Source organism: Typopeltis vanoorti, chromosome 9 (assembly GCF_054136105.1).
Source record: "Typopeltis vanoorti isolate ZY-2024b chromosome 9, IOZ_Tvanoo_1.0, whole genome shotgun sequence".
Classification (NCBI taxonomy): domain Eukaryota; kingdom Metazoa; phylum Arthropoda; class Arachnida; order Uropygi; family Thelyphonidae; genus Typopeltis; species Typopeltis vanoorti.
In genome coordinates, this window is record NC_143557.1 from 134,854,731 (window position 1) to 134,877,506 (window position 22,776).

Here is a 22,776-nt window from a genome sequence, read left to right on the forward strand (position 1 = left end):
TCTTATGTTCTGCTTCCATCTAGCCAAATACCATATCCTTTCTTTTCCATCTGTCAACCAATTTCTGCAATCTACAAACCTTCATTCTGTCCTCAGACCTTTCCAGAGACTGCTTTCTGTGGAATGGTCATGCCATCTTTGTCTCTTGCCTGTGGATCCTCTCCACCACTTCCTCATCAACATAAAAACCATGTAGTAACTAGACCAGTGCAGCGTAATCTAGATGTGGCTGTATAAAAAAAGGAATGATAAATTCCTTATCTTTGCTTGTTAGGATGTTGTTCAATAACCAAATAGTCCTGTGAGCTGTCATGGCCACTTTTGCACTATGCTCTCTGAACTATAACTTCCTATCCATTAACATTCCAAATCCCAATCTTCATCAGTTTCCTGGAGTACAGCTTCATCTATATTGTAGTGATTGTTACACTTCTGCTTTTGTGTTTAATATTATTCTCAAAACTATCTTAATCTAAAGTTATTGCATTTTAATAAACTGAGATGCTTAAATTTTGATTAAATATTTCTAAGAATATATTAAAAATCAAACTTATAATTGCTATTTTTCTAGCAAAACTGGCAGAAGAACATGCATATAAAGTTCTTGACTTTGAAAGAAAACAGCAGATAGTTCTAAAGGAGCGGCAAGAAGCTTTTCGAGAAGCTTTTGAAGAAGAAATGCTGCATTATAAAACCCATGGCCGAATTGAAAGTAAGTAAATATGAAAAAAATCTGCTTTGAAATTATTCGCTTACCTCATTCATTTGATACTCCCCCCCACCACCACACACACACCTCCTGCACGCCTGTGTGTCTTATTTTTTTCCAGTGACATAATTTACAAACTAAATAATCTCACTGGAATAATAATAAAGTATGGATTTCAAATTTTTCTAAAAATAAATAAATCTAAAATGTCACTCTATGTGCAATTTCTCAAGAGCACACACCAGTGGCGGCTTGTGGCTTGAAATCGTGCTGCTCCTGCAACTTTCGAAATATACATACACACTGTAAGTACAGTGTTTGGATGAAATATCAAAATTATGGTAAAAATTTAAAAAAAAATTACACATGAAAAAATAATGTTTATTATCATTAAAATTATGCAGTTTGGTATAATTCAAAATGACTTAAAAATAAAATATAATCTTCTTGTTTTGTTTCATGAAAAAATATTGTCTATTATCGATAAAATATCGATGATCCTTGAAATCAGTGCACTATCACAGATATGAACCTGAAATATTCTGGCCTCATTTTTCATACATTAAGCAGTATCTATGAACCACATCAATAATGATTATCATTTTGTGGTTTTAAGACATTTGTAAATATTTTGTTCTTTTCTTAGTGTACCACAAAAAAAGTTTATTTGTTTGCTGTATTTAATAGTTACCAATGAAAATACTAACAATATAAATGTTTAATCTACTAAAGCAAAAATCACAGAGAAGGTATTAATGATGGTTGAAAACATTTTTAAAATATTTCTTAAAAACAGAATATTAAGATACAAAGAATTAAGATACAAAATAGCATACAAAGAATACAAAGGTATTCTTTATATGTTATTTACTAACACAGAAAATCCAAGTAAATATATATTCTGTTAACAGGACTTTGCAGCAGTAGTAGCAGTACAGATCAACCAGTACAACTAGGAGATATAGAACTAGATGAAGATCAAACAGCTCTAGATGCATTTTTAGCTGAGGAAGCAACAGAAGATACTGTTCGTGAAGGTATGATACCTTTAATTATTGTAAATTCCTCATAATTTCGTGGGGAGGAATCTCAAAAAGTGAAAACACCATGAATTGTTTGTGTGAGATTACCACCCAACTTATTGGAGGATTAAAGTGGCTTAAAAAGATTCCATGTTTGCTCTCTATTTAGAATAAGGTTTCTGGATTAATCTAATCCTTAGTCCACACACAGTAATTCCAATGTACAGGGTGGCCATAATTAAATTTCCCCTATTCTGGTTGTTATATAGCTCGATATAACAACCAGAATATCACTAAATTCAGTAGAGAGACTAATCAAGAAATGGATAGGATTCTGGGGAGGGATCAAAAAAAAAAAGTCACAAATAGGTGGAATATGGCACTCTACAATGTAAAAAAAAAGTATTAAAAATGGACAGACAAATGAATAACAAAGACTAAACTGAAATGAAAGATTCCCTTTATGTGTTGCACTTATGATAACACAGCAATAAAACTTTTAATATCAATTTAATTCAGCACAGTATTATTGAATGTGTTGTCACAAACCTGTTGCACAACTCGAGCACATTGAGTTTGCCCATGCGAAAGAGAACTTAATTCGATGTGGACACTGTTCTCATGGACCAGAAATTTCATCCTGTACACAGCAGAATGTAACATGTCTGAAGGAATGTTCATCACAGTTTGTAATACATTGTCCTTTAAGACTACCAAATTAGAGACACCACAACAATAGACGTTGACTTTCAGGTAACCTCACAACCAAAAATCATATAGAGTAATATCAGGGGACCGAGGCGACCATGCAACTGAAAAAGAAGTGACTAATCACTTTCTTCTTTGAAGTGATTAGTCACTGTGAAGTGATTGCACAACCGGTACAACAGCTTCTGTAGAAGCTGTTGTACTGGTTGTGCAACATGGGGAGGTGCTCCATCTTGCATAAAAATGGTCTCATCCAGACATCACCATTGTGGAATAATGAAACCATTCAGCATATCACTATATTTCTATGTGGTAATGGAACAAGTTACTGGTCCTGTCAGAGTGATGTCTTCAAAAAAGAATGGCACCCTATTATAAAATCTACTGTGAAGCTACCAAATGTTAATTTTGGAAGGGTGATTTGGAATTTGCAAACCCAAATTCGACAGTTTTGGGCGTTTACTGTCCTTTTCAGATAAAAATGCACCTCACCTCCCCACACAGAATTTTCCAAATCCAAGCATCGTTGACTTCCAATCTGACCAGAAATGTCAGTCACTTGTAGCAGCTGTTGTATACAGCTGATCTTGTATGGATAAAATGTAATAATTTTGCACAAGACTTTCCATACTGTGGAATAAGGCATATCCAATTGTCACGCTACTCCACAGGCACTGCTACTGCCAGCAACGTTTTCGTGTAATCTGCTGACAATCGCAGTGGCAACTTCTTCAGTTACCTGTGTTGGCACTGGTTTCCTTTATACAAAATCTGGCAGGTTCTAAACTCACCAAGAGCAGCTGATGCATTGCACTTGTCAAGCCTCTCCTGGCATAAATATATCACAACCATTGCATCCTCATCTTCTAAAAAAAAACTAGGATTTCTCTTTTGCTCAAGACATTACTTCACCCCTGAACAGCTGTTAACTTTATACAAATCACAAATCTACCCAGCTATTGAATACTGCTCTCACATATGGGGTGGGGTCCCTAAAAGCTCCCTCAAAATGCTTGACTCAATACAGAGGAGAGCAATTAGACTTACCAGTGATTCATCTCTTACCAAGTCATTCCCCTCCCCACTTTCGCACAGACGTTTGGTTTCTGCAATATATATATTCTACAAATATTTCAATGGGAATTACAGCATTGATCAGTAATCCCCCCCCCCCACACACACTTAGTATTAAGTGTGTTAGAGCACGTGCAGCTGCCACTCAACATCCCTTCACAGTACACCTTGAAACCCACAGAACAGGTTTGCTTTCCTCCTCCTTCATCTCTGCAAGTTTCCCAACCCATATACGGTACTAATGTACCATAGGTTGATCACCCACCTCTCGTATATGGGATCAACATTAAAAAAAAAACTTTTTAAGGTAAAATAACTTTACTAGTTACCTGCAATAAGGTAAAGTGAAGCATATGTTGAACATGACTATCAGTGAGAATGTGTTTGTGAAGTTTCCCTTTACTTTATAGGTCTTACGATGCCAGCAAAACAGGTATTCAACTTTGTTTTATGCAAATTTTTAGTTTCCTGGGCTACAACAGTGCCATATGCCCCTATCAGCAACTCTTCCAGCTAAAATTTTTTTTTGCAGAATCCTTCCCATATCTTGATTAGTCATCATCAAATTCCTGATATGTACCCTCAAGGGGCATACAGGATAATTATGATAGTACTACATAAAAAAAAGTTACACCATTATTAACTTCCGATCAATAATTTTACTCCAGGTTAATCTGTTATCTATCAATTCCAATATTATTATCAGATCTTATATTTCTGTATTTTAAGGCACTTTTTACTGTATCAATCAATTTACATCTTGATCTTCCTCTGGGTCTTTTCCCTGCTTACCTGGCAAAGAACACTTGTTTTGCTCTCTCCTCTTCCATTCTGTTTAAGTGAGATTAGCTTACTAACACATTCTTGAATGCTAACAATAGTGAGTTCTTTCCTAATATCCTAATTTTTGATGGGATACTGCCATTGATGCCATCTGTTTACTCCACTAATCTTTCTCAGAACTCATATCAGAGATCTCCAGTATTTGATCAAGTGTTTTATATCTTACCCAGCTTTCAGATCCATAAGTCAAAATTGGTTTGAACACTGTCTTGCATAACAGCTAATTTAGTGTTTTGACTAATTTCTTGCTTATCAAATATAAATTTATTCACCTGGCTTCCTATCATACCAGCTTTACTTCTAATATTTTAGCAAATGACAATGTAAACTAAATTATTAACTATAAACTACGTATATTTTGGCATTGTTACATTTCCATCTTCAGGGATCACAAAACAATGATATGTGCATGCAGGCACTCATGCTAAGCAAATGATTCTGAAGAAAGGCAACTGAAGTCTGTTCTAGAGTCCTAAAAGATGCCCCTAGGAGGCTAAATTGGGTTGTCTTAGCTGATGATCTTAAAATGTATGCTTGCCAAATTTGGGGCAGTCTCAGGCACCAAATTTGTGGCATGGAATAAGTGGCCTTTTACCAGCATATTCTGTGGTGGGTGTCCAATGCATGGTCAGCAAGTCCTGAGTGACTGTATTGGTGGAACTGGATTTAGTCCTTGTGTTCAGATATCCTGATATTGGCTGTCCTGCCTGTTTGGCCATAGTAAGACAGTTTGCAACTGCAAGGAACCTGGTATACCCCAGGTAGGTCTAGGGGATGGCTGATCTTTAATGGAGCAGATAAGAGATGCCAGTTTCTCATGGGATTTGTAACTAGTTGTGAGGCCATATTTTCTTAGGATTTTTGTTAGTTTTTCAGATGTACTCCGGATATATGAATTGGTGATAGATTTAGAGTAATCTCCGCTATGAGGGGGTAACTGGTTTTAATAATTTTTGGATTTTTAGGGGTTGTAGCTATTGGTTAAGAAGGTGTTAAGGATATGGTTCAGTAGTTAGGGCATTGTTATCTGAACTGATTAATTTTGTCCTGTTATATAGAATTTTTATAATTCCATATTGTTGGGAGGGGGAGGCGACTGTTGGTGAATGTATCTACCTGTATGGTGTAGGTTTTCTGTAAACAGAGAAAGCTAGGGATCCATCAGGCTGGCACGTAATCAGAGTGCTAGGAAAAGGAGACTGTTGTTTTTTTCCTTTTCCAAGGAAACTGGATCCTGGGGTGTTGATTGTTTAAAAGTGTGTTGAGAAATTGTGGAGTGTATCGAAGCCATGTGGCCAAATAGCAAACACATCATCTACGTAGTGTAGCAAAACAGTAGGGCTGAGTTTAAGGCTTTTTCTTCAAGTCTCCATAAAGAAGTTGGCCAGGGGTGGAGAACCCATGGCTGTCCCCTCTATCTGTTTGTAGAATTTTCATTGCCAAACAAAATTGCTTGAGTTAATGGTAAACTGAAATAGGGCTGAGATATTGGGAGGAAATTGGTGTGTCTTAATCTGAACCCTATATACCTTTGTAAAAAGTTCCTGCTTATGATTAAACATTATTCTCCTTTGCAGCCTTTACAATTAACTGCTGACAATTTTGGCTTGGATGAGGTCTAAGGTATCTTTGAGTGGATTGGTGAATAAGGAGACATAGAACTGACCATTATGTCAGTGTGCTGGAGTGAGAGGTTTTCTATACTGGCTTTAAAGTGGGCTGAGTTTTTTATCTGTAAAGGTGTGTTGCCAGTATGTTGTGTGAGCACTTTGGTTAATTTATATGTGGAGGAATTGATGCCATCCACAATGGGATCGTAATGATACATTTTGCTTATGGATTTTTGGTAGTCCATATATCTGTGGGGGGGGGGGGTCTAGACTTAAAAGGTTTTAGTCTGTTAGTCACTTGCACATGCTAAGAGGTAACCCTCTTAAGAAGCCTATGGAGTTATGTTAGTTACGTGCGGCTTGAATTACATCGGCCAAACTTCAAGGAGCCTTGAAATTAGGCAAAAAGAACACCTAGGTGATCAATAATAACAGAGAAGAAAAATTGGGGTTAGCTTTTCATTTCTCAAAAACGAACCATACCATAGAGTGGGATAGAAGCACAATTCCTTACAAAGATGAGGACTTCCGCTCCCGAATTTTTAAAGAAGCCACAACAGTTGCCCGCTGTATACAAAACCTTAACAGGAACAATGTTAAGGTTTTGTATACAATCTTACCCATGATCTGGAAGACTCTTATTAGATCTCTCAACTCGCCAGAACTGAATTATAGTGCCAACTATAGTACATTCCTAAATAACAACAAGTGAGATCATGCACGCTCTATGCATGTATTGTACGTGCTCTGTTCTTTGTTTAATATAATTGGAATCGGTTAATTATAGTTTGTAACAGTTTTTTACTTTTTAGTGCCTTACATCAGTTATGTACCCTGAAGATGCCAACAGCCTTAGTTGGTATAACATAGTTGTTTATTATATGCACTTGATCAATATAATCCCATTAAAAGTCATTCCAAGCCTATGGAGTGTTCTGATTTGGGTGCTGGTGGAATCATATTCTATATGGAGGTAGGTAGAACAATCTAAAAATAAAGAGGCAACTTACCTGTGTAATCTGATTGGTTTAGAATCACAGTGGCATTTCTCTTATCCACTTTAATAATTACTATTTTTTGTTGCTTTTAATTTCTTGCAGAGCTTTGTATTGGTAGTTTTCATTTCTTGCAGAGCTTCTTTTGGTAGGTTACTTTTTTGGTGATTTAGCTTGGATAAGAATACTGGTTTCCAGTGTGATATGCTGGCAATATGGTTGGGAAGGCTGCCATACCTCATTCTACCTGTATCATTAGTAATGATACAGGTAGAAAAGAATGTTATTTACCAGAGTTTAACATTTCATCTATTAACCCTTTCTTTTAAGCTTACACGGTGATCTGAATGCATTTTTGAAAATTATGGAGACAACTACCGTGTTTGAATAAAAACTTTAGTTTAATATAACTAAAATCTACATTTGACATTTCGACCTTTATGTCAAGGTCATCTTCTGGAGCATACAACTATACACAGAAAACAAGCTACACTACAATCAAACTGGTTTGTTAAAGACACTGACCAACTGCTACAACAATTGTTGGCCTGACCTCTGGTGAAAAAAAAAAAAAATAAATAAATATATATATATATATATATATATATATATATATATATAGAAAATTATACATCAATGCTAGAGTCCTATTATTAGTGTTATCTGTTGGTTGTAGAAATACATTGGGCACAACAACAACAAGTATCTATCTATATACATATATTAACATGTACATTCCAGCCAGTTGGTATGGAATGGTTTCTAACTAGCTGAAGATTGGTTAGAGTCCTGACTTATGCTGGATCTTATATATTAGGTAGGCTGAATGTGTGTGCCATCCAGATCCTTGGAATTTTCATGCCATCTTTGTTGTTGATATTTGGGTGGTTTATCAGGATTTTGCAGGCTTCCTTAAATTTCCTTTCGTACCAGGTTTTTGTGCAGTGTAAAGAGCAGGTGCTTTTCCAGTTGATTTGGTGTAAGGTGTTGAGTGCGTGGTCTGAGAGGCCTGCTTCACCATAATGGTTATATTTAATGTGTTCTTTCTTGCGTATAGGGATTGTCCATCCTGTTTCACCAATGTATGGTAAGTTACAGGGTGCAGCAGATGCAATAGACTCCAGGATGTGCTAATGGGAGGAGAGGATCCTTAGAGGAGTTGAATATGGTTTTAAGTTTAGTGGGTGGTTTAAAGGTGGCATTGAGGTTATAATGTTTTAGGATTCTGTTGATTTTTTCCGATAACCCTTTAATGTATGTGATGGCTATGGTTTTACTGTAATCTACATTCATTTTTGTTGTTGTTTTATGGAGTATTTTGTTAATAGTATTTTTGTTATAGCCATTATTTATGAATGTGTCGCTGATGATGTTTAGTTTTTGTTTCAGGGCTTGCTGGTTAGAGCAAATTTCTGTAGCTCTGTTTTTAAGGGTGTTGATGACTCCATATTTTTGTGATGGGTGGTGGTATGAATTAGCATGTATGTATTGGCCAGTGTGTGTCGGTTTTCGGTAGACCGTGAAGGATAGACTGCCTGAAGGAAGACGTGTGACTAGTGTGTCTAGGAACAGGAGCGAATTTGGGTTTTCGATTTCGATGGTAAATTGTATGCGTTTGTGTTGTTTGTTCCGGTGGCTAAGGATTGTGTTTAGTGTTTGTCGCCCGTGCGGCCAGAGATCGTGAACACATTGTCAATGTATCTAAGTCAGACTGTTGGTCTTAGCGTGGCGGAATCAAGAGCCCATTTCCGCCCGACATTATGGCCCTCTTTGTCCACATACTACAGTCCAGTTACTTCGTGTGGAAACAAATTTTACCTACAAAAAGAAGGTACAGCTACGGGCTCACCACTAACCCCCCCCCCCACCACCCCATTGGCTAACTTCTACATGGAAACCTTTGAACAAAGGGCTCTTGATTCTGCCACGCTAAGACCGTCAGTCTGGCTTAGATACGTTGACGATGTGTTTGCGATCTGGCTGCACGGGCGACAAATGCTAAACACATTCCTTAGCCACCTGAACAAACAACACGAACGCATACAATTTACCATCGAAATCGAAAACCAAAATTCGCTCCCGTTCCTAGACACACTAGTCACACGTCTTCCTTCAGGCAGTCTATCCTTGACGGTCTACCGAAAACCGACACACAGTGGCCAATACATACATGCTAATTCATACCACCACCCATCACAAAAATATGGAGTCATCAACACCCTTAAAAACAGAGCTACAGAAATTTGCTCTAACCAGCAAGCCCTGAAACAAAAACTAAACATCATCAGCGACACATTCATAAATAATGGCTATAACAAAAATACTATTAACAAAATACTCCATAAAACAACAACAAAAACGAATGTAGATTACAGTAAAACCATAGCCATCCTATACATTAAAGGGTTATCGGAAAAAATCAACAGAATCCTAAAATATTATAACCTCAATGCCACCTTTAAAACCATATTCAACTCCTCTAAGGATCCTCTCCTCCCATTAGCACATCCTGGAGTCTATTGCATCCGCTGCACCTGTAACTTACCGTACATTGGTGAAACAGGATGGACAATCCCTGTACGCAAGAAAGAACACATTAAATATAACCATTATGGTGAAGCAGGCCTCTCAGACCACGCACTCAACACACATTACACCAAATCAACTGGAAAAGCACTTTACACCGCACAAAAACCTGGTACGAAAGGAAATTTAAGGAAGCCTGCGAAATCCTGATAAACCACCCAAATAACAACAACAAAGATGGCATGAAAATTCCAAGGATCTGGATGGCACACATTCAGCCTACCTAATATATAAGATCCAGCATAAGTCAGGACTCTCTAGCCAATCTTCAGCTAGTATTAGAAACCATTCCATACCAACTGGCTGGAATGTACATGATGTTAATATATGTATATAGATAGATACTTGTTGTTGTGCCCAATGTATTTCTACAACCAACAGATAACACTAATAACAGGACTCTAGCGTTGATGTATAATTTATATATATATATATATATTTTTTTTTCACCAGATGTCAGGCCAACAATTGTAGCAGTTGGTCAGTGTCTTTAGCAAACCAGTTTGATTGTAGTGTAATAACTTGTTTTCTGTGTGTAGTTGTATGCTCCAGAAGATGACCTTGACATAAAGGTCGAAACGTCGAATGTAGATTTTTGTTATATTAAACTAAAGTTTTTATTCAAACACGGTAGTTATCTCCATAATTTTCAAAAATGCTTTCATCTATTAAGTGTGGTAGTGGCAGTAATGTTATGTCATGGGAATGCTTCTCCAGGTTGGACTGAAATCCCTTAACCATAGTACCTAGAACAATGAACATTAAACATTATATTGACAGTCTGGATACAGAATTATTTTATGGAAAACAGACACATTTCAATGTCATTGTAAAGTTGGGGCTCTGGCAATATGGTGTGTCTCAATCTGAACCCTAATATACCTTTGTAAAAAGTTCCTGCTTATGCATTCACTTCTGCTTATGAATAAACATTATTCTCCAAGGCAGCCTTTATAATTAACTGCTGACAAATGGAAATAGATATTTTGGCTTCTTCACAAAATTATAATTTCTGTACTGAAATTCTACAACAGTTATTTAAACATAGCAAAGGTGGGTCAATCATGCATTAAGTTACCTGAAATATTTGGGTGTCTCCATGATTAGAAGAATACATAATATAAAAATGAAAACATATGATTCTCAGAATTCTACTTAAATGTGCTTCCATTCTCTGTTCCTATAGCGTTTTAACCACCCAACCAGAATTGACACATCAAAGTTGCCATGGATGTGAAGTCATATTAAAATTCTAATACCAATGATATCACATCGAAAAATCATGAATATGTGAAGCGCATTGAGAGGATATATTTGATGCATATTGACATTGATGTGGTTAACAGATGAAAATTTGATGATCAGTAACCTAAGACACAGTCAGGTGGACCACATAAATCAAGGGAAAGGGATAAAGAGATTACTGAAAGGTTGTAATCATTGCTACCATCCTGATTCAGTTCAGTGATGAACCAAAGTTAAGGATGTCCACAACTATAGGATTTTTTATTAGAAGACTACCTTTCTCAATATCCTCAGTGTTAAAAACATGAAAATTTCACATCAAGATCCATTTATTAGCCTTGACTCTTAAAAATTACCATACATGTGCTAGCAGGTACTGGCATATAAAATGACTTCCAAAATTTCTTTTCAGAATGTTTATTTTGTGCTACTAGCTGTATAAGATGATCACCAATTTTACACTTACAGCTACCACTTCTTACACATTACTTTTACCTTAATAAAATGTAGGCATAGCAATCACCTCAGGTATTTTCTTTACTGTAATATATGAATTGTTTCCTCTGTGAGAGGATTGATAAATTTGTTATGTTTGTACATTGCTATCTTTCATGTTCATTACATGCTTAATGCTGACTCTGCCATGAACTTTTTTTTTTATGTCACACAACGTTTTGCTATCTTTTACAGTTTCAGTTTTATATATTGTAATGCATGTAATCCTGCCAGTAAGGCTATTATTATTATCGTCATCATCTGAGACCTCCAGGGAGACTGCTGTTACTTGTGAACAAACATAACTTCCATTGAAGCCCCATGTTCTCTCTCTCTCCCCACTTTCCATATAACAAAAAATTTCATCAAATTTCATCCTATAACACCAATTTAGAAGTTTGTAGACCTCTCTTATTTCACCCCCTCTTTCTTCTGCCAACAAGAGTCTGTAGTCCTCATGATCTGAATTCCATAATCCATTAATCAGTGGATTATGGAATTAACAATACATTACTACATTAACATGCATCTAACATAACATTGCTACACAGTACAATACTGTAGGAGCTAGACAATTGTTACCAATGTTTACCATCACCTAATTCAAAGGTTCAGATTTTATACTCAAAGTATAAGAGGACTCCTTATTTCAGCAATTTTTTTTTTTTTTTACTTCAAATATCAGCTTATATACCAACATATATATATGGTAATTTTCAAAAAGATTAATGTTAGATTAAGATTTTAAAAACTACTAGCCAATATATTGACTTTATGAATAGCTCAGAAATGATTCACTTCTGAAATTCAAAAAAAAAAATAATAAAATCATGTTTAAGATAAAATAATTTGACTTTATAGAAATTAAAAGAGATATGCCTAATCAGTTGTGTAAGCTAAATGGAGAATAACCAGCAAGGATAAAATTGGCTCTCACATGATTATTGTATCCACAAGAACATACAGAGATATGAACTGACTATTACCTTAAGAGCACACTGCAGTTGCTTTGAAAATGTACTCCAAAGTACATTTTAACCACTCTCTGTTTTAGCACTGAAGCATTGTGAGCAATGCTGATACTGGCCAGAATTTACCAGGATGAGTTGCTCAGATATTATGAAAGAGCTAGGCTACAATACTGATGTGGAAATCAATCTGTTTTAGAAGTCAGGGAGAAATAAAAACAGAATTATTTGAGGCTACACGGTTAATTGCTGAAAGGAGAAAATGCAAGAAGAGACTGGAGCAGCATCCAACTAATAAAATTAGACTAAGATACAGGGAAGTTTAACAAGTAAAAGCAGGAAGAAAAGTTATTTTCATCCTGCCTACTCTTGTGTCCTTAATCAGCATAAAATGTGCCTATCAACAATAACAGTATAAAAAATTTTTAGTGTAATCCTTTATCCAAGTGTGAGCAAAACAAAGTTTGCGCCTGAAAGTCAAAACTAGTCTGGGTAGTGGCCCTTCCCTTAATGCATAACATTAGATATATCCGCAAGGAGATGTGTTTTGCATTATAGGAGATACTGAGATAGGAGTGTTGGTAGCTTGCTCCACCTTTGTAACGAGTTGTCCTGGTGTTGTACCACCTTAACCCAGTCCTGAAGATACTTTCAGGCGCAAACTTTGTTTTGCTCACACTTGGATAAAGGATTAAACTAAATTTTTTATACTCTAACCAAGTGAAAAATAAACTTTCAACATCTTTCTCTAAATCCAGAGTAATTTATTAAAAAAGGGTGGCACACCCATTGGCAACTCCTATAGGTAGAGATGACCTGTTAATGCTTCTACCTGATATCTCCACTTGGGCCTGGCTCCCACTGAAGAGACCTCAATAAAGGTCGAAACTAGTCTGGGTAGTGGCCCTTCCCTTAATGCATAACATTAGACATATCCACAAGGAGATGTGTTTTGCATTATAGGAGATACCGACATAGGAGTGTTGGTAGCTTGCTCCACCTTTGCAACAAGTTGTCCTGGTGTTGTACCACCTTAACCCAGTCCTGAAGATACTTTCAGGCGCAAACTTTGTTTTGCTCACACTTGGATAAAGGATTAAACTAAATTTTTTATACTCTAACCAAGTGAAAAATAAACTTTCAACAACAATAACAGTGTGACTTTTCTTTTCTGAAACATGTTAATGATGACTAATTCACGTCCTGGCCAGAAATTCAGCAGATATTCACCATCGTTATTTGCTTTGCTCTGTCTCCAAATTTTCCCAAAACATTACTATCTTTGGTATTCATTGCCTACTTTGCTGTTTAGAGCTCCAGTAATGACCAACTTTTTGTCATTTGCCTTCTCTAATAATTCCTCCATTATTCCTTACTAGAGCCTTTTGTAGGATCATAGCGACAAATGTCTGATTGTCCAATGCCCCACTTTGATGTTGCCAACATCACTACTTGATATTGTTTGTCATTCAAGATTATCCTCATGTTTAATAACTCCTTTCTTTCTTTCTTTCCATGATAATATAAGTATAACATCTTGTATTTGTTATTTAGAAGAATATCACCTGTTTCTATCTTAATAACAGTGAGACTTTTCTTTTGTGTCTTCTCTCCATGTGAATTTATGTATATCTTTATGACACAAATCATAATATCCTGTACCCCCCCCTGCCTGGTGGGGATACAGGATATTGTTAGTAATGATGTAACTTTTCATGTAGTACTAGCTTTAAAAACATCCCCCCCTCCCCTAAATTAATCTGTTATCTGCCAGGACTCCAATATTGTCAGATCTTATATTTCAGTCTTCTAAGTCACCTTGTACTGTATTAATCCATCTGGATCTTTTCCTGACCTTTTCTCTCCTGTTCTGTTTAAATGACCATACCAGCTGATATCAGCTCTACTCACATACTCCTGAATTCTAAAAATGCCAGTTAATTCCTAATTTTTAACATGATTCTGCCATCTGTTCACTCCCGTAATCTTTCTCTGCTAGTTTAGTGTTTTGACTAATTTTTCTCTTATTTCACAAATTTATTCACTTTATTTTCTACCATACTAACTCTGCTACTTGTTTCTTTCCATATTTAATTTGCCATATTCACTAAAAATTGTGGTTAAATAGCTGAAATGTTTACTTGTTCCTGTCTATTTAATTCATATAGATGATGAATAACAGTGGAGATGTGCACCTGTGTCTCACCCCTGATTTAACATCAAACCATCTTTCTGCACTTCCTTCCATTCATGTCCCATTTATACTATATAATGTATTTTTCTTGAATCCTTATCATATGCCTGTTCCAGATGTATAAAATTTAGATAGAGATCCTTGTTATATTCTATGATTTTTCAATAATTTCTCTTAAAGTGAAAATCTGATTTCTTCTTCTTCAAACTTCCCTTCCACAATTTTTCTTATCCTTTTTGCAAGTATGCTTGCATAAATTTTACCAAGAATAAATACTTGATAGGGAAATTCCTCTGTAATTCTCACATTGATTTTTTTTTCTCATTTTTCATAGATGAATACTATGAAAGCTCTACTCCAGTCATCTTGAATTCGATCCTCTGGCCAGACCTTCTGAATTATGCAGTGTAGCTACTGTAAAACTTGTATACCTCTTATTTTATCCTCACCTGGGCACTAATTATTGAGAGATTGAAAGAATGTGGATTGCAAAGTTTGTTGGATAGGAAGAAAGAGGTGTTGAAAGTTTATTTTTCACTTGGTTAGACTATAATAAATTTAGTTTAATCCTTTATCCAAGTGTGAGCAAACAAAGTTTGCACCTGAAAATATCTTCAGGACTGGGGTAAGGTAGTATAACACCGGGCAACTTGTAACAAAGGTGGACCAAGCCGACATCACTCCTATCTCAGCATCTCCCATAATGCAAGATACATCTCCTTGCAGATATGTATAATGTTATGCATTAAGGGAAGGGCCACTACCCAGACTAGTTTCGACCTTTATTGAGGTCTCTTCAGTGGGAGCCAGGCCCAGAAGTGGAGATACCAGGCAGAAGCAATGGCGAGGTCATCTTTACCTATAGGAGTTGCCAAACGGTGTGCCACCTTTTTATTAAATTACTCTGGATTTAGAGAAAGATGTTTTCTTTCTCTAAATTTTTGTTTTAAACTTAAACTTTGTTTGCTCACGCTTGGATAAAGGATTAAACTAAATTTATTATGAAGAAAGAGGTGATAGTGATGTTTAAATTAATGAGGAGATTTTATCAGATTAATCCAGAGGAAATTGTAAAAAACAGTAGAAGGGAAGAACCAGAAGCTATCCCTGAAAGTTATGAGTGTAATGAAGAAGGGTGTGGGGAGTAGATTTTTTACATGGAGAATTGTGAATGAACGAAACACATTACTGGAATATGTTGTTAATGCAGAGAGTGTTAAGAATTTTAAGATTCGGTATGAGTATGATATGTTGTCAGTTGAATGAACCTCCCACAATGGGTCTGCTGACTCCATGGAGGATGTAATAATAATAATTTTAGCATTTCTGGTCGAATATCATCTACTCCACAATTCCCTTTCCACAATTAAGGTTTTTGATGGCTTTTTTCCACATTCAAGTACTGATGTGTTTCTTACCACTGCTTCTTTCACCTCCAAGTATTTACTCCCAACATGTAGAATATCTTTAGTCTTCATGTCGCCTTTATCATCATCTTTGATTCCTTTTACAATAGTCTTTCCTCCACTTCTATATTTTTTTCATTAGCCTCTAGAATATTTTGCCATCTTCCTGATATTTATTTTCTAATTTCTTACTAGTCTTCTCATGACTTCTGTTTAGCTAGTTGCACCTGCTTTACTGTTTCATCTTTTTTTTTGTGTGTGTATTCTTTCAGAGCACATGCTGTCTTACTTCTCAGGAATTTTTGATACACTTTCTTTTCTTAGCCTGTCTGGATTTTTCTGTCCTTGCAGCCAATCATAACATGTCTCTCAGGCTGAATCAATGTTTCCTTCAAGGTCTGCCATTGAATTTTCAATTATGACTTATGCCTGGGATTAATTTCTTAACCCGCTGTTTAAATCTCTATGAATAATGAGCTTTTTAATTTTGTTTATTATGTCAATTGCCTTCTCTAATGACTTGAAAAATTATTCCACTTCTTCTGTGTGACCATAAACACAAATAATAAACTACCCAAAATTGAGCCTGTGTAGCTCAGTGGAAGTGACATGTGCATTCACATCACCAGGTTGCACAAAGAAAGTATTCTAAGTTGGATTCTATTTACTGCCTATAGGAACTTTTTTTTTTTGAAAGGGTCTGTATTATGACCATTGTTGTTCAGTTTGTATATTAATGATATTGGGATGGGTTTAATTGGTGATATGTGGCTGTTTGCAGATGATGCAAAATTGGGGAGAGCAATCTAGAGACAAGCAGATATTATGACCATACAGGAGGACTTCAGTAGATTGTATGAATGGGCAGGTAAGTGGAACTGTCATTTCAGTGCTGCAAAGTATACACTTGGTGGAGAAATTCTAAGGAGGTAGAGGAGATGAGAGATTTAGGAGTGGTGGTGGTGGATAAGGACCTCAAGTTCATGGACCACATTTCACAAGTTGTGAAGACATCACATCAGATAATGACAATTATGTGGAGAACCCCAAGGTGCAGTAATAAAGAAGTTATGCCATTGCATAAGGCCTTAATCAGGCCTCATATGAATTATTGTGCACAGATTTGGTCACCAGGTTTTCATAGAGACAAGGATATGCTAAAAAGGGTCCAGAGAAGATTCACAAAGGTGGTCAATGATCTTTGGAATATGAAGACAGATTGAAAGTATGTAAATTATATATAGCCTCATGAATAGGAGAAGGAGGAGGGAAAGGGTATGATTGAGACATATAAGTTAGGCAGGGATTGTTATCAAGTTGACATACAGATTTTGCATAGAGTGGTGAGGGGTAGAACAAGAGGTCATCTGCCGGAGAGCGTATAAGAAGGGAAGTTCAGCAGAAGGTTCTTTGCATGAAGAGTGGCTGGTTAGTGGAATGCATTGCCTGAGTGTGTTGTGAATGTAGACACATTGAATCAGTTTAAGGCATTCTCTGATCACTGTCGCCAAAAGATTTTTACATTTATTTTGGGCTGATTATTTTGTTATAGACAGATAAAAATATTTACCTTATACATATTTATTTATTTAGCGTATGGCATAATAAAGACACATGGTATCAAAATATATAAATACATATTTGTGCAGACAATAAAAAAAATGAGACAAGTAATGCACATATACAAATATCAGGTAAAAAAGTCACTAAAATTTTAAGTCTAGTTCAGCTAGCCATTCAAGAGCTGAAGGATCTGCCTGAAAAAAGTCTCTCAGGTCACCAGGGTAGGCTCTTATGCTGCAGTCTTCCACAGTGTGCTGGATGGTTTGGTTTATGGCCCCACAGTCACATTGGGGTGTTAGGTGATCTTCCCCACTTGTGTAAGCTGGCTTATTTAAGCTTTTCCATAGATGACAAAGCTCAATCCCCTTATGGATTTTGGTTGGGATATACTTGTTTAAGTCTGGTGGCGATTTTTCTTTCCAAGTTTCTAGCCATTTTGAATTAACATTGAAATTGCTATTTACCAGTTCTTCAGCCAGTATTAGTGGAGGCTGTTGGGATTTAAGCTGGTTTATACTTATATATATGGGAGGTCTTCATGTATTGGTAACAGGGTATTGCCTTTTATTTTTTTGTATTCTTTTACTAGAGCATCTTGCCTGAGCAGGTTCAATATTGCTCAAAGTTGGAAGCCAGTAGAGGGGGGAGGGAGGTCTTATATATACAAATAGAGTAAGATACATTATCAGATAGTTTCATAGCTTATAAAAATGTTTAAAATAAGTTAGTGAGTTTTTACAATTTTTTATTTATTTTATGGCCGTAGCCATACTAGTTACTAGAAAATTAAATTTGCATGCTATTACAGTCTCACTGCAAAATCCAATGACTATCTACAAGGACTCGCATAACATGTTATATATTACTTTCGAATCGTAATTGGTCATGATATGTAAGTTATAGTGATCTCTTATAACATATCTACAAGGACTCGCATAACATGTTATATATTACTTTTGAATCGTAATTGGTCATGATATGTAAGTTATAGTGATCTCTTATAACATACATTTAAAATAAGGTCAGCATTATTTTATCCCATGAGGTAGTCTCTCAATCTTTTCCTGAAAGCATATTCTGAGGTTATTGATTTTATTTCATTTGGGAGTTTATTATAGCTGCTTGTTGCTAGGTATTCAAAGGATTTATGAAAAATTTGTTTGCCTTGAGTATTAACAGCAAGTTCCAGCCACAGCATAAACCGTAGCCTATGTTATATATATCTAAAAACTTATATTCTTTCTTACATATAATATACAACCATAGAGATAGTTTCTGTAATGGCAATTAGATTGTTGGTTGAATGTGTGAAGTCAGTAACGGCTATAGCCTTAATTATTCTATTATAATTACAGCTATTTTGCTTGCTTCAGTTTAGGAGTACCCCTGTTTAAATGTCATTGGCTATTTACTCATGGATTCTTAGGGCATTATGAGTGTAGATGTACTAAAAAGTATATGTAGCCTAAGGAATGGAAAATTGCACATACCTTTTTCTGGGTGTTGTGGCTTTTCCTCAGTCTGCGATGTCGAAAACTGCAGAGTGTGTGTGGCGGGGGGGTAGGCAGTTTGGTAGAATAAGTTAGAAAAACCCGGGTTTTTTCGTAATATATAGAAACATATACTTTTATATAGGGTGGGGAAAAAGTGAAAGGGTTAATTTTTTTTCACAACATAATATTGAGGTCACAACCCCGACCAATAGGAGACAACACAAACACCTCTAAAGCAGAAGCACTCACCCGACCTGACATAGCTTCCACTTTCCCAATGTGTTCAGATGACGACCACGAATAGTCGAAACGGTCCACACCCCGTCAACCACCTTTCCCCTTCCCCCTCCCTATTTAAAAAAAAAAAAATTAACCCTTTCACTTTTTCCCCACCCTATATAAAAGTATATGTTTCTATATATTACGAAAAAACCCGGGTTTTTCTAACTTATTCTACCAAACTGCCTACCCCCCCCCCCCCCCCCCGCCACACACACTCTGCAGTTTTCGACATCGCAGACTGAGGAAAAGCCACAACACGCACCCAGAAAAAGGTATGTGCAATTTTCCATTCCTTAGGCTATAGTTTATAAAGAGGAGTAACATGGGAGTTTTCACAGAAATAATATACTTAATTATTCTATTTTGTATTCATATCAAAGGATGCAGATTGTTGTAACAATCTCCACCCGAACAGGTGATACCATATTGCAGTGAGGAATTTACCCAAGAACAGTATAAGTATCTTAAGAATGCTGCATTTACAATTTTTTTACATAATATATTGTGTTAATTACGAACCTCAAGTTATTTGTTAAAAATGTAATGTGGTAGTTCCATTTCAGATTACTATTGATGTGGAGGCCAAATACTTGACTGATTTTGTTTTTTTGACTAAGCTATAGTTTTGGATATCACTTCATTTAATTTCATGCCATTTTATGGTTATATTTGATCAGTTTATCTGTTAATGTGCAGTACATATACTGTATATGTTGGCATATAAGATGACTCAAATACTACAGAAAACCCCTCAAAATCACGGGTCGTCTTATACGTATAAAAAGGGAAGCTTAATTTCTTGGATGAACAAATGTTCACCATTTAGGTAGTTACAATACATCGTTATATAAGAAAATAGGCAGTGTTTATAAACAAATATTAATATTTTGTTACATAAATTTAAAATATTACAATAGATGCAAGTCTTAAAAAACAAATAATATTTATTAACCTCAATTTTCATGTTCATTTTCTTCATCTGTTGAAAATAGTTCTTCAGGTTCATTGTTTAAATGATCGTCATATGGATCCCAGTTCGAATCTGGTGAATTGATTTTGTTTTCATTGTCAGCAGTGTCCCACAACAGATCATCTTCTGTACCATCCATAAGATTAGAGATACCACACTTTTTAAATGATTTTATTAGTCTCTAATTTTACTTTATTCCATGTTTTGATCACAAAATTGCACAACATATCAAGTAATGCAGCTCGCATAGATCCACCATTTGTAAATGATTTTTCACCAGTCAACATCCAATTATTCCACTCTTCTCACATGTGATCTTTAAATGGTTTGTTCAATCAGATGTCTAGTGCTTGCAATACAAAAGTTAAACCAAATTTTTTTTTTTAAATATCTTCTTTCTTCCTCTATTCTCTTACCATCTTCTAGGTTATGTCGAACTTTCTTGCAGCAGCATAGTTATTAGTTTGCTTTGCCATTTCAATTACCCTCATTTTAAATCGAGCTTCATACTTTCTTCGCTTTGTTGCTGGTTCCATGATTTTAAATAACAATTTTAATAGTCCTAAAATTAAAAAAAAAAAAAAATGCAAAATTAATAATTAAGATTGGGCTAATCACTTAATTAGGGTAATTCGCATAACTACTAAATCTATGCTATGCAAAAAAAATAGCCGATATAACAATAATACAAGAAAGAAGAAATTGGGATGGGAGGTTGTCTTATACAACCGACATAAGCTTAAAACCTAAAATTTAGGCCTCGTCTTATATGCCGATATATACGGTACCTTGTTTTATCAGTATTAATTTTAAGACTGTTGTTGCTAAACCACTTATTTGTTTCAACATCAGTATATACTGACATATCATCAGCAAACAATATCATTTTGCCAAAAAAGTTTGTATTTACACAGATCATTAACATATATTAAAAATAGGATGGGTTCTAGCACTGAACCTTGCAGGACTCCATATTTTATTATTTTTGTTGCACTATTGAATGTGCCATAGTTGATATATTGTTTTCTATTATTCAGATAGGATTTGATCCAGTCATTAACTCTTCTAATGCTGTATCTAGATATTTTCAGTAGTAATAGGTCATGATGAACACAGTCGAGTGCTTTAGATATATCAAGAAAAATGGCTGCTGTGTGAATACATTCCTTTATTTATTCTACTATAAACTGTTTTATGGAACTCCAGTAGTGCTTTTTCAGTATTAAATCCAGATCTAAACCTGTATTGATTATTATGTAGAAAAGGATATGGTATTTAGACAGCTATTTAATAATTTTTTATTAGGATTTCAATGACCTTTGAGACTGTGGATAGTATAGATATTGTTCTGTAATTTCTGATTTCATTTCTGTTACCTCCTTTAAATGAAGCAATCTTTAAGTGCGCTGTAAATTTCCTGTGTTCAAATTATTTATTAATAATATATGGTAAAGAACTTTAACTTATGTTTGATTATAATATTTAGATTTTCGACATTAATATGGTCACATCCCATTTTTTTCTCTTCTTTTAATTTGATTACTACTCTTTACCTCATCTTCATTTACTGTGTATAGATACATGGAATTCTTAATCGATGGAAGGTGACTCACGTACTTTGTCCTCTCTGTAGGATCAGATTCACTACTACCGTAACTTGTAAAGTGGTTGTTCATTTCGTTAAGTATAGCTTGATCTCACCTGTTTTACTCTCTCAGTAACATCTCCTAGATCCAAACGGTACTTCTAGTTCTGCCAGTTCAACTTCTTTTCCATTGATACTTCATATGCTGTGGTATCTATCTTCATTTGTTTTTGACATTTTTTGTTCCAGTAGCTGACCCCAGCTGGCTTGAAATTTCATCATATTGTTCCATCGTGTGTTTCTGGTTTAAACCAATATAGAATACAGTGTGGTTGGATAAGTTCCAAACTGCAGCTATTCCTTGTTCGGTACTCATTGGTTACCTGCTAAAGGGACACCACATGAAGGTTGAGGATTGTGCAACAGATCAGAAGGGCTATCTGGAGGTCTTTCTCTGGCTTTGACTCTTAACAAACCTCAGGTGAAAATATTGAATCAGAATTGTTCAAATATTGACTTTTATAAAAGTTTTACAATAGCTGCCTTGCATAATTTAAAGATCTACTACAATAATCTGGAAGATAAACTTTCAGATTATTGTAGTAGATCTAACAGTAACCATCTATTAAAAATAAAACTGTGTGGGAATTGCAGAAGAATTTTCCCTACTAAATTTTCAAAGTATATTTATGCAAAGTATAATTGAGAAACTTGAACAAGTTTGGTTCAGCTCAGAAAGAGGTTGTTGTCAAGATAGTTGAGAAATCATGGGAATATGACAAGGAACTGCATTTAACTTTTGTAGATTTGGAAAAGGCACATATGATAAGATGCTGATAAAAATGCTGTAGTTTATGGTCACCTGTAAGAATTAGTTACTGGATGATGGTTTCATCGAAAAGCAAGTTCCAGACAAGAGTGCACAATACAATAAAGCACTGTTATTTGCCATGTATAGTTATTCTCATTATAGCAAACGTCAATATCACAAATTATCGATAATTTGCCAGCCTTGTTGGCTGAGTGGT

The 22,776-nt window shown here is 35.5% G+C and overlaps 1 protein-coding gene across 2 annotated transcripts in view; it reads left to right on the forward strand.

The window, feature by feature from the left end:
• Positions 1-22,776, forward strand: part of LOC150103591 (dysbindin-like) — a 128,352-nt gene that overhangs the window by 89,842 nt on the left and 15,734 nt on the right. For both annotated transcript variants that reach the window (XM_090397904.1, XM_090397906.1), the window contains 2 exons: positions 572-712; positions 1,621-1,746. In XM_090397904.1, coding sequence (XP_090254030.1) covers positions 572-712; positions 1,621-1,746 — 267 coding nt within the window. The remainder of the gene's footprint in view (positions 1-571; positions 713-1,620; positions 1,747-22,776) is intronic.